This window comes from Sturnus vulgaris, chromosome 8 (genome assembly GCF_052056855.1).
Source record: "Sturnus vulgaris isolate bStuVul1 chromosome 8, bStuVul1.hap1, whole genome shotgun sequence".
In the NCBI taxonomy this organism is placed as follows: Eukaryota; Metazoa; Chordata; class Aves; order Passeriformes; family Sturnidae; genus Sturnus; species Sturnus vulgaris.
Genome location: NC_142250.1, coordinates 22,464,220 through 22,476,224, shown reverse-complemented (window position 1 = coordinate 22,476,224; position 12,005 = coordinate 22,464,220). Strand labels below are relative to the sequence as shown.

Genomic DNA, 12,005 nt, shown 5'->3' with positions numbered 1-12,005 from the left:
TGGTCTTGAGTTTTCTGCCCTTATTCCTGTAAAATTGTTGGATTGTTGAAGACCAACAGATGAGACATTCAATAGCCTCTTAAACTGTATACTTAAATAATGGCTTTGAATGCCCATTGTCACTTAGTACAGCACTACTAAATATTTAACCATAGATGCAACAATGAAATCATTGTAAAATGTATTTTTATTAGCTATTTTACTGATACTGGATTATATGCACCATTAGGTGATGTGGCATATAAAACACACCTGCTACTTACAATTACCATCCAAAACTTATGTTTTATGCTGTGGGACTATTTCAAGCATTTGTATTCTGAATCTGTTAACTCTTCTCATTGGAATGTTATCATATTATAGCATTTTGTCAGCAACAGTAAATTTTCTGCTGCTACAAAAGAACCATTATTAAGCAAGTATAATTTGTAGACGTGAAGAAGTAATTAAAAAAAAATGGATTATTCACATGCCAAAACATAATCGTTTAGATCTTAATCTTAATTAAACTGATAAAAATCTAAAATAAACGTATTTGAAACCACTGGAGTTAACCAGATTTGTACCTGACTAACCAGTTCAGAATCAGGTCTGCTGAAGTTCATCTGGTAGGCACAATGGGCTTTATCATTAATTGCCTTGAATGGGTTCTACTTGTTTCCTTATAATTAACACTTACTCTCTCTTTCTGTCTGGCACACAAAGAAATTCAAAAGAGCTCCAACTTCATTGAATTCCCAACACTCACATCCAAGTTTAAAGTAAGAAAGCAATGATGAACATACCATTTCTGCAAAAACACTGAATGTTCCCTCTGCAAAGCTATTGAACTTCTTTTCAACTGCACTGAGCCCCAGCCAAATGTTAATTCGCAGCTCTGCAGGCATTTTGACATCTTTCGTCTTGTCCTGTGGGTACTGGCACACAAACAAAAATGTTATTCTTTGTTATGTTGTGCAGGTATCATAGCTTTCAGTAAAAGATATATAATAACAAAGAGACATGAGTAACATTACATCTTTATTTATCTCTTCCTGTACTGCTTTTTCTCAAAAGCCAGTAATAAGTAGTTCAGGAGGAAAACATTCTTTAAATGATACCTGCCTAGAGCATATAAAAACCAAACACACTAATGGTAGTATCATCCCTGCTCCTGTATAGTCTCTCCCTGATGAGTTTCATTCAGCAATGAGTTTTAGTTTTTACAATAACTTAAAACTTCAGTTGATGCCTTTAGTTTTTAGTTTTTCTATTCTGCTTGGATGTGCTTTTCTGATCAGCTAGGGTGATGAAGACAAAACAGTCCTACTCCAGCTGAGAAGTCAAGGACAGTTTCTCCAGACTTCAGGCCCTAAGCAAAAAAACGTGGAGAGAGGAGGGCGGGTTCATGCAAATGAACCAAAACCTATAAAAGTGTGAGATTTTGTGACCAAGTTCTCCTTTGCTTCCATCCTGGAGTCATCCAGGCAGGGGCCACGACTGTGGCACTGATACTGCCAGGGTGTGGCCTTTTGTAGGCCTCTCAATAAATACCCATTTTATTCCCCTTAACTCTGTGTGTAGCCTCTATTCCAGTTCCCCTAGGCATCACAGTGTTGATTTGAGTTTCTTGTTGGGAGATTCTGGAAATGCAGAGGTTAGCAGGGATGGTTCAGTAAAAGCAGAATCAATGGGGGTTTGAATAAAACCACGAAGATACAGGCTTGTCTGCATTGAGGCATTCATGAATATAATTATTTGTAAAATGACAAACTCTGTAAATGCTAATGTTTTACTGTCAGATTGCTTTTTTTTCTGGTTAAGTTTATTTCAATTGAATACAATGTCAACTTAGATGGAGAAAGACATTCCCATTCAAAAGTAAGACTCAATTCAGAGAGGAAACTTCTGAGTGTAGACATGCTCTATTGCTTACAGAAAACCATCCAACACTTTGAGTAAGTTTTTGGAACTTCTCTGACTTACACTTATTACTCCCTCTGAAAGTTTCCATTCATGTCCAATCCCCAAATACCAACTCCAGTAAGACTTTAAAGTTCTATCACAATTTTGAGCTCTTTTAGAAAAGGCTCAGAGATAGGGGCCAATACTGGTTCTAACTGGCTTTTGATAAATTGGGAAATTCTGTGATATTTTGAAGTTATATGCAGTTGGCTTCTAATCTGTCCTGTGTCTGTTGCATGTTTCACACTCGTGTCAGACAGGATTTCTATTTAGGGAGTTAATTATTTCTTAAGGAGAAAAAAAATAATACCTTTAAGAAGATTGTTTGGGTCTTTCCACAGTATTTCCCAGATGATTCGGGGCTTGTAGTGGAGTACAGCACTTGGTGTGCAGGAACACGAGCATAGGCCAGTCTTTTCTCCCCTCGGATCATCCATATGATCACATCAGGCATACTGTTCTGTGGCTGAGGATTATTTGTGGGGAAAGGAGAGTTAAGAAGAGTAATTAATAGAACAATAAACAAATCTAGAAAAGAGAAACATAAATAAGGGTTTATGTCAAAGATTTATCATTTAGAATCATGAATCACGACAAACTTACGACAAATAGAGGGAATTGTTTTGTTTTGCAAGTAAACCAATATATAGTTCTGAAAGAATCATAAAAAATACCACTGAGATTTTTGGAAAGCAAAGTAAGTTTAATTAAAAACACCTATCCTTACATCTTATATAAATATTTCTAGAGGCTTTTTGTATCTTTTGATTCCCATATGGTGATGATGACTGAATGCTAAATGCTAATGCTTTGGACTGACCTGCTACATATTAAAGTGCTTGTGATGCTTCCACATAAAGGGTATGTCATTGTAAGACTTTTAGCAGAAGACAGAAATCACCACTTACCTTTTTGGAGTTCTGTGCCCACCTTTGTGAGCTAGCTGCAAGTCTGACAAATTAATTGCTCTTTTCTTTTTCTTTTCTTTTTTTTTTTTTTTTTTGCATCAGTAGCTTTACAGAGCAGAAGCAACAAATTAAAAATAAAACCATTTCTAAAATGTTGTGAAAACCAGTTATGAGATAGCCAAGATGAAAACAGAAAACATTGCTGAAAATTAAAAAAAAAAAAATCCACAGAAACACATTTAACTCTGTTACAAGTTGATTACTATGGGTAACAATCTGTGGAAATACAACATATGCCCTACAGTCCCTGAACCAGAAAAGTGACTTGCAATTCTGGAAGAAAGGAAAGGACAAAATAGTCACTTAAACAGAATAAGGTCTGTTCTACCAATCACAGAGTGATCATTTCCCAACACACATTCTCAGTGAGAACAGCTAACGCATGAGTTTTGTTTAACTAAATTACAATTAGAGGGGAACATGCTTACTTCCACACCATCTAAAAATACTATTCTACAGAGTGGATATTGCTTGATCAGCAGAGAACTTTACACCCAATTGTGTTAGACAGGTATTGCTTAAATAACCAGTACTGCTAAACCAATCCCCAGTACTGTGAAGCACTAACCTCTTCACTCAGCTGCAGTAATCTCTCCAACCAATCCTCAATTTCTGTCAGAGTGGCTTTCACATCAGTAGCTTCACTTCTCATCCTTGCTGCTGCTTCTCCAATCTGTTTGAGAGACTTGAGGCGCAGTTTTTCTATCTGAGTGTCAAGGACTGTTATATTAGATTTGCCTTCTATGAGGGGAAATGGTTTACTGAAAAGAGAATATTTGTTATGGTTAATAGTTTAAGTGGATTTTATTTAACTACACTCTAAATGCAGATATGTAAACAACGGCAACGGATTGAGTGCCATCATTTCCTGTGATTGAAAACCACTGGAACAATGCTATTGCATCTATTTCTGCAAGATTTATAGTAATCAAGGCTGTACTTCTATAACAAGCACCAAGGTAGAACACCTTGAGGTGCTTGCTTTAATGTAATTGCTGCCAATCCAACCAAGGAAAATCCATTTCTCTATATATTCACAGTAAAAAACTTATCATCTCAGAATGTACATCTCAAAACTGAAACCAGTGCCTTCAGATTAAGATTAGGTTTCTTTCCTTCACTGGAAACTGTATATTCTAAGAAAATCAATATAAAAATATGGCTCATGGCTGTGACTAGATTTATCTTACCCTCTGGCAAGAAAAGATCAAAGAACTCTAAAACTCTAAAAGAACTCTAAAAAAATCCGTGACACAGAACTTCTGAGTCAGCAGAGGGCAGAGTAACTATTCAATGGAACCAAGAAATCATAGAATCCTGAGTTAGAAGGGACTCTTAAGGATCATTTAGCCCTGCCTCTGCACAGAACAACCCCATAAGATCACACCATGTGTCTGACAATACTGTCCAATTCTGTCGGAACAATGAGAGGAGGTCTGAGGCAATGGCAGCTTTTCAAATACCAGTGACTGTATCTCTTTAGCAAAGTTCACTAAAATTTCTTTAATAGATATTTTTTTAAGTTTAAAAATTTCCAAAGACACTGCCTAGTTTGAAAAGACCAGCTCTTCTTTGACCTACATGCTATGAACTTTTAAGGGTTTTGATTTTGTAAAACCTTGATACTGACTATTGTGCCTTCCACTACAGTTAATTCTACTAATCTAAATGCAAGGGCTGTCTGCCATGGCAGCTACTTTAGACATGATCAAATATACCAGATCAGAATCTTCGGAAAGTCACATCATTTTAGGTTTAAGTAATGCACTGAAAACTCTCTCAAACTCCTAACTCATTTAAACCTTAGCACAGCAAGGAAAAATCTTATCACAGGAAAAAAAGGGAGATATGTCTTTGGCAGAGGTTTTTTGAGTTTGCTGAGAAAACCCCAAAAAGAGCATTGTATCCCATGAGCAACAGGAAGTTCATTTGGGGGCTATATCTAAGTGCTACTGCTCCATAATTGTAGAGTGATACTTTATAAAACAATGGTCTGAATTAATAACAGTGCAAATACGTGTCAGGATGAGGAACTGACCTGAAGTTTCCACACTGACTACACGGCTCCATGTGACAATAGATTGCCCTTCACATTTTACTTTCCTAGAGTTTGTCAGTCCTTTCTCTCTGCTTCCTTTCAAATCACAGCATTCTATGAAGTTATTAGTTTATATTTTTGCTTAAGCTTTCTATCACGTAATTCTTTGCTCCACTGTTTGTTTTTCTTCTGCTTACTTTTATATTGGCTCTACAAGTTGATGATTTTTTTCTCTCATTTAATGTTCTTTGTTATTTCCTCTTATGGAAACTGTTCTGTCATTTTTCTTTTCCTGTGCTGTTTTATCACCCCTGGTTCACTCTCCTCATCTCAATATCTCCTTTTTAATGTCTCTTTCTCATACAATTCTTTGCTCTCTATTTAGAATTTATTCTCTTTCAAAACTCTAAATGCTGACTCCTGTTGCCTTTTCTGAACACGCCCCTACATACAGACATATTGACTAGAGGCTTATTCAAAAATATTATATTTATGGCCCATAATCCCTGCATACCTTTTGACTTTTTTATTTTGAGTTTACCACTAAAGTACTAGACTTTCTTCCCTGTTCAGTTTCAGAAATAATATTGAAACACAGGTAAACCAAAGGTACATGAGGAATTCTATAGAAGGGTGGATGGAAGAAAGGCAGCAGAGAGGCCTAATACCCATTTTCAGAACAGTCCTCCCTCAGATTTTTTTCAAGAGATACTGTTTGGTCTTATCACTGTCAGTAATAAAGCTATCCTGAGATAATGGAGAATTACACAACTAGATGGATTATTTGATTGGCAATATCCATGATGTTTCACCACTTTCAGACACTTTTGGAATTTCAGTTCTTAGGTCAATTCATGGGATTAGTCAGTTTTATAGTCCTCAGAATTTGTTTTCTGACTTAGCAGAGGCGATAATGAAGATTTTGAGCAGGCCTGGAATGATAACATAAGAGATAACATAACATAAGAGATAAAAAAAAAATTCTTTTACCTTATATCTTCTGTAAGTTCATCAATCAGCTTCAACCACATCTCAGCTAATTGGTTTTCAGACACTTTAGCCTGCATTCCTGATTTTAAGGTGGCTAAGTTGGATTGCTGAGGAATTTAAAAGAAAATAATTTGCACTTATAAACTTCCATTGTGGTTTTAAGGTCAGTAGGAGTTTCAAGATATTGATCTTATTTATTCATCTGTGTAAAAGCCAAACCAAGAAAAGACTTATGTTTAAACTTAATTTTTATTTAACAGGACAATTCTGATGTTCTCCTCACTATATTTAACAAAACATGCAAACAGTTCCACAGACTCAACATACCCCTAACCAACACTGAGGACTCTACCCCCCCATGGGAATTCCCTGTGCATTCAAGGAGTGTACTGAGCCTTGCTAAAATGCAGGCCTATGATTAACAGTGCCATTTGTTACACCAAACAACTTCTAATTTTGACTAAGAAAAAAAGAGAGAAAGTATCACAAAATGCCCATAATTTGCTCAAAGTGTCACTTTTTGATTACACCTCTAAATGAAAAAGGGTAACAATGAAAAGCCTATCAGAAATAGAAAGATTTTAAATATCTTACCAGTCTTTCAGCCATGTTTAGGATTACATTCACAGGATCTAATCTATGACTTATGTCCTCCCAAAAAGAAGTCAGCGTTACAACTGGCTTTGTGTTTGCCCATGGCAAGTAGTAATAGTAATTACCTGTGTGAAACATTTGTATGTAAGATTTAGAATTCATTCAGGAATACATACTGTACACTGTTGCTACATTCACATCATTTATGTACTACAAATCATTAAGAACATACAAACTACTCCAAATTCACAAAAAGATTTGTATTTTCAAATCTTTCAAGCCACTATAACATCTGTTGAATGGTAAACGTTCACTTCAAATTGTTTCAAAATCCAACGGATTTTAAAAAATAAATTAGCTGTGAACATATTCTTTCCATAACATGCTGATGTAGATGGCACATTAATATAATTTTATCTTTGAAATAAAATACTCAAATTAAGTCTGAGTACTTCATTTAATATGCAAGGGAAAAAAAAGAACTACTCTTTGCAGTTCATTAAAAAAATTATAGACCAAATGTATTTTCCTGTGATCTAGCTAATTTGTTTCTTTCTAGGCTGAGAGATGTACGGTTTAAAAACAAGTTATTATTTTATTCTAAATCAGAATATTCAAAGTGTGTTTTCCCTACTTAATTCTAGATGCCTCTAAAATAACGTGATTTCTTTTCCTTGCAAAGTTTGTGCATACCTAGTACACGGTTAAAAGATTTCACTGAATTCTGTCAAAATTTCATTAATAACCTCAGTAGGCTTTGCAGCCCATATTCCATAAATGCAACTTCATCTCAAAAGCTGTGAGGAGCCACGTGCTCTGTTCTGTCCCGTTTTCAGGAAGCATTCAGTGCAGTTTGAGCTGCCATTCCAAAGCTATGGACAGCACTTCCAAAAGACAATTTGAGAGCATTTCATCCCCAGAGCAGAGCATCCTTACCATCAAACACAGCACGGCTGTACTGGGTGGTTGATGCCAAAGGTTTGCAGGTGGAGTCGAACTTGTTGCCGTAGTTGCCAATGCTCACCTCGAACTGGATGGGCTCCCCCGTGTCTTGCAGCATCGTGGCAGAATGAAACACAGCAGCCAAGCAGAACTTCCGTCTGCGCTGGTATTTCTGCCAAAACAACCTTCTCAGTCGTATTTCAAAACAGGATCCGCAATTATAGAAAACAATAGCAATATCTAAATGGAAATAGCAACTTTTATATTTTTACTGTTTTCTGATAAGAAAGCAAAAAATATAACGTGTATAATAAATTGGTGTATTTGATATTATAAAATGTTTCAGATTAACACTTCCTGCTCCAAGGACACAACGCTTTTGTAGCCACTACTCCTCAGCCACCAGTAGCCACCTCTCTTAACTTGGAGACTGAACTCTATTGTACTGATTTAGTGAATTAGATCACTCTAAAAACAACAAATCAAGGCTCCTCTCCACTACCAACAGTGACAATAAAACAAGGATTTACCTCGACAACCAGTAAGTCATCATTAGGAATCATTTCTAATTTTTTACTAACAGGCTTGCTTTCAGATAATGTAGAGAGTTCAACCAGAATTCTCCCTCTATAAGCAACTCCTTCTCCCTGTAACATAAACACATATCAAATCAAATTTTACATATTTGCCCTAAAGAAGCATACAATTTTTTTAGCTGTACATGATTCTGGCTTCACTGGAGTGTTCTCAAAACTCCTGCAGAGGCATGGATGTACATATTGGAACAAGTGAAATAAAGCAGTTGGCTTAAGGCTAGAAATGGAAAACATATTTATGCAAACAAAGAAAGAAGAAATATAAATGCATGCAAATGTGCAGTTAGTGAAAATCATCAAAATCATTGCTGCTCCTTCAAAAATACCTTTAAAACAAAACCAGATAGGAATGGAAAATGCTATCACACTTCCTTATTAATATTAAATATAAAATATTATTCAAAAATAAAGAGCAAGATGTGTGTAATGTAAAAAAAATTAGAATTAATTAATTGTTTAAAAATAATCGGGTTAATTTTTAAATGAAAAACAATTAATAAAGAAACTTACCTTCCCAAAGTTTAATTCATCATATGGGTCTGGGAATCCAGTGTATTCTCTTGGGCTTCCATAAAAGTTTAGGTAACAAGGCCCAAATGTTGGTAAAAAGCCAACTTCAGTTTCTCCAGAGTTTACTAACAGAAGACATTACCATTATATCTTTGTTAATTACCATACTGAGCCAGAAATAAACAAATAACATTACTATCAAATCCGTTAGAAGCAATGTTAGATATTAGTTAGGTATTAGTAATACAAGAACACTTTATTCTCTGGATATACCATATGAATTTAAAGTAATTACACCACTGACTGTACTTGTACCTAACTTCTTTCTTCACTGTACAACAACACTAAATACTCTTCATGCAGCAAAAATTCCACAGAATAAGAAGAATTTATGTCCCACTCCAAATATATGGTTTTAATTTATGTGCAAGGGTAATCTGCTCTTATACTAACAGCAAACATCTTTTCTAGAGAAAAATAAAACTGAGTAAAACAACATTTCCAATAACTTAAATGCACAGGCCAATGATCAAACTAAGCCACAGAAAAGATGCACTCTCTAGAAAAAAAAAAAAAAAGATGAGAAACAGGTCAACCTTGCAACCAAAATTGCCTGGAGTGATGTGCAGCACAGCCAGGGATGCACTTGTTTCTCACAGGTAAAGAAGGCTGAGGTTAGACAGTGCCAGTGCAGGGCTGTGCCTTGTGTGGCTGTGCCTCTGCTGAGTGACACAAGTGCATTGGAAAAGTGAGTTTGATGTCCTGATGTAACTTCCTGTCAGCACAAAGTCAAGTATAAGCTGCACAATATAAAATAAAGATTTGCAGCTCTCTGTTTTGCATTTGGCTACTTTCACACCCTTACCTCTGAACAAGAAACAGTTCAAAATTTGAATGAAAAAAAATCATTGGAATAATGTCCAATTTTTAAAAAACTCTAAGACTGAACTGCTCACATCAGACCTCAGTATGACGAGGTTTAAGATCCAGATATGTGCTAATTAATGCACTCACTACTTACTGATGCCAATAAATTAAACAGAATATAAATTTAAAAACATATAAACAACAAAAAACGCCTCCCAAAACTGGAATAAATTATTTTCTATTGTTTTAAATTTGAATTCAATGGTTTACTTCTAATGATCATGTACAATAGAAAGAGCCTCTGAGAAATTATTTCAGCCTTTAACTTTGTTAAGAAAGGAGGACAGTAAATGAAGTACCATGTGGATGAATGTTGATTACCTTTCAACTGCACTCCACTTGTATTTATTTCTTGCTATTTAAATATTTACCAGAAAGTCTTTCAAACCTGGATGTCAACCTAGACAGTTATGGAAAAAGTCACCTGTCCAAGTAGTAACACAATCAGATTTTATTTTCCAGATTTTGTTTATATAGCTTGCTAAGCATAAGCAAAACAGCTACTAATTATTTTAAGCAGTTATTTACTTCTGCAGGGCTCTGCAGGTGCAAATATACCTGGGATCTCATAGCTAAGTTAAAAATGTCAAGCCACTGTTAGACTGTTAGACCAAGCAACTGAACTGAATTGCTCCTGTAATTGAAGCAACTACATGCTCATCTCTAACACAAAGCTTGAAGCACCAGCCAAACGGAAATATTTTCAAACCAATTCCAGTGCCAAAACTGGATTATAGAGTTAGTTTTGTTTGATACTCTTTAATCACAATGGTGAAATCTTTTAGACAATTATTAAAACTATTTTTAAGCTGATGGAGTATCTTAGGCAATACTCTTCAGTTTGGGCAGTGGAACACAAAATCAGTAACAGGTGAAGATAAAAACCTTCATTTGATGAAGCCCCTGTTCCCGAAGATGAAAAATCTATATTATGAAAAGAGAAGTAGTTATATGATGAGTGACAATAGCATTTAAAAAACTACACATCACAAAGCAACTTTCTTTTAAAATAAAGCTGAAAGCCTGAGAAAAAATAAAGTTCATATGGGCTGGAATTTTGCTTCTGTTAAATACATGAAGGTATTACTCTTCCTGTACAAATTATTAAGGGGAAAAAAACAGCATATATCTGACAAAATATCTTTTTCAGCTTTATACAATTCTCCTCCACACAAAATACAGATTTATTTTTAAAACTACTTTTTAAAGCAGTTTTAAAACTAAAAAGTTTTACTTTTAAGGTCATTTAAAAAACCCACTACATTTCAGGGCCCCTTAGCGTATCTACATTTACATTTACTGAGGACTATAGACTAGTTCAGTTTCACAGTCCTTTAGAAGCCAGCACTAAAGATAATAGAAATGGCTATTCCAGTGTCAGTACCTCAGCAGAGAGAAGAAACCACAGGAATCTCGCCAGTTCCTAAGTGCCTGCGTTTGAAGTGTAAATGTGCTTTGACTCAGCTGCAGCTCAAGAGACACACTCATCTGGGGAGTACAAGTGCTGAATTCTCCCCTACAACCCAACCCTTCTCTCTTGGCTTTCCCATTGCCTTTTTATTTTGCTCCTGGCTGCACATGGGATATATAAAAAGAATGTTTGCATGAAGTCTTACTTCAACAGCAGTCCTTCTAAGAAGATGACTTTATAAGCTTTTATGTGACTGAAAATACAATTCCATCCAATTCTTGCCTGAAGTCAATACAGGATTGGAGCCACTAACTTTATTTTTAAACACCTGATATAGCCATCAGCTTAAGGATAAATTGGTCTGTCTCAGACAAGAACATATACTATAGATGTTATTAATACAACAAAAAGAAGTAATAATTTAGGATCTTATTGTGACAATGGTGAAAATGGTTTTGAGACAGTATCCTTCAAACTAGCATAGATAGTCAGATAAACACATGCTAAGCCTTTTTAACCTTGAGCTTTATAATTCTGTATGGATAACTTATATGCCAAGCTATGTTCATTAAAAAGATAAAACAATTTTTCTGTCAACTTTATAAAGAATCCTAGTCTGGAAACCAGCCCAATTGTATGAAAGATCTTGCTATAAAAAGAGGTGATTATTGATATAGATACAGATATAGATCACAAAGAAATAATCAAGAATCACAAGATTATATCAGAATATAAATGTAACTATTTTTCCTAATATTTTCCAAAATACTGGCACAAATAGTATTTCTTATAATATTTTCAAGATGAGTTTTATTACAAAGCTAGTTTCCAATGGGAACAATGTTAGGCACCTTATATCTTGCCTAACTTGTTTTCTTGTAGTTAATCTAATAAGAAATAGTTTTGAGTATGAAATTACATATCCAGCCATCTCTACTGATTGAAGCATGTAAATCAATTGTCTGCAATCATAGCAGTGCAATCAAAATCAGAGTTACAAAACAGAAATACTGAGCACTCATGCAATGAGATGCAATGCCTGCTTTTGGTCAGCTACTGATCAGAGCAGAGACTGACCCAAGTTC

At 35.2% G+C, this 12,005-nt stretch overlaps 1 protein-coding gene across 1 annotated transcript in view; it reads right to left on the bottom strand.

The window, feature by feature from the left end:
• Positions 1-12,005, bottom strand: part of MYOF (myoferlin) — a 62,224-nt gene that overhangs the window by 25,346 nt on the left and 24,873 nt on the right. Inside the window, exons 17-25 of the mRNA XM_014875337.2 lie at positions 10,395-10,433; positions 8,583-8,707; positions 8,007-8,123; positions 7,471-7,648; positions 6,535-6,659; positions 5,941-6,047; positions 3,481-3,673; positions 2,255-2,410; positions 786-917 (exon numbers count right to left, since the gene is read on the bottom strand). Of these exons, the coding sequence (XP_014730823.2) occupies positions 786-917; positions 2,255-2,410; positions 3,481-3,673; positions 5,941-6,047; positions 6,535-6,659; positions 7,471-7,648; positions 8,007-8,123; positions 8,583-8,707; positions 10,395-10,433 (1,172 nt within the window). The remainder of the gene's footprint in view (positions 1-785; positions 918-2,254; positions 2,411-3,480; positions 3,674-5,940; positions 6,048-6,534; positions 6,660-7,470; positions 7,649-8,006; positions 8,124-8,582; positions 8,708-10,394; positions 10,434-12,005) is intronic.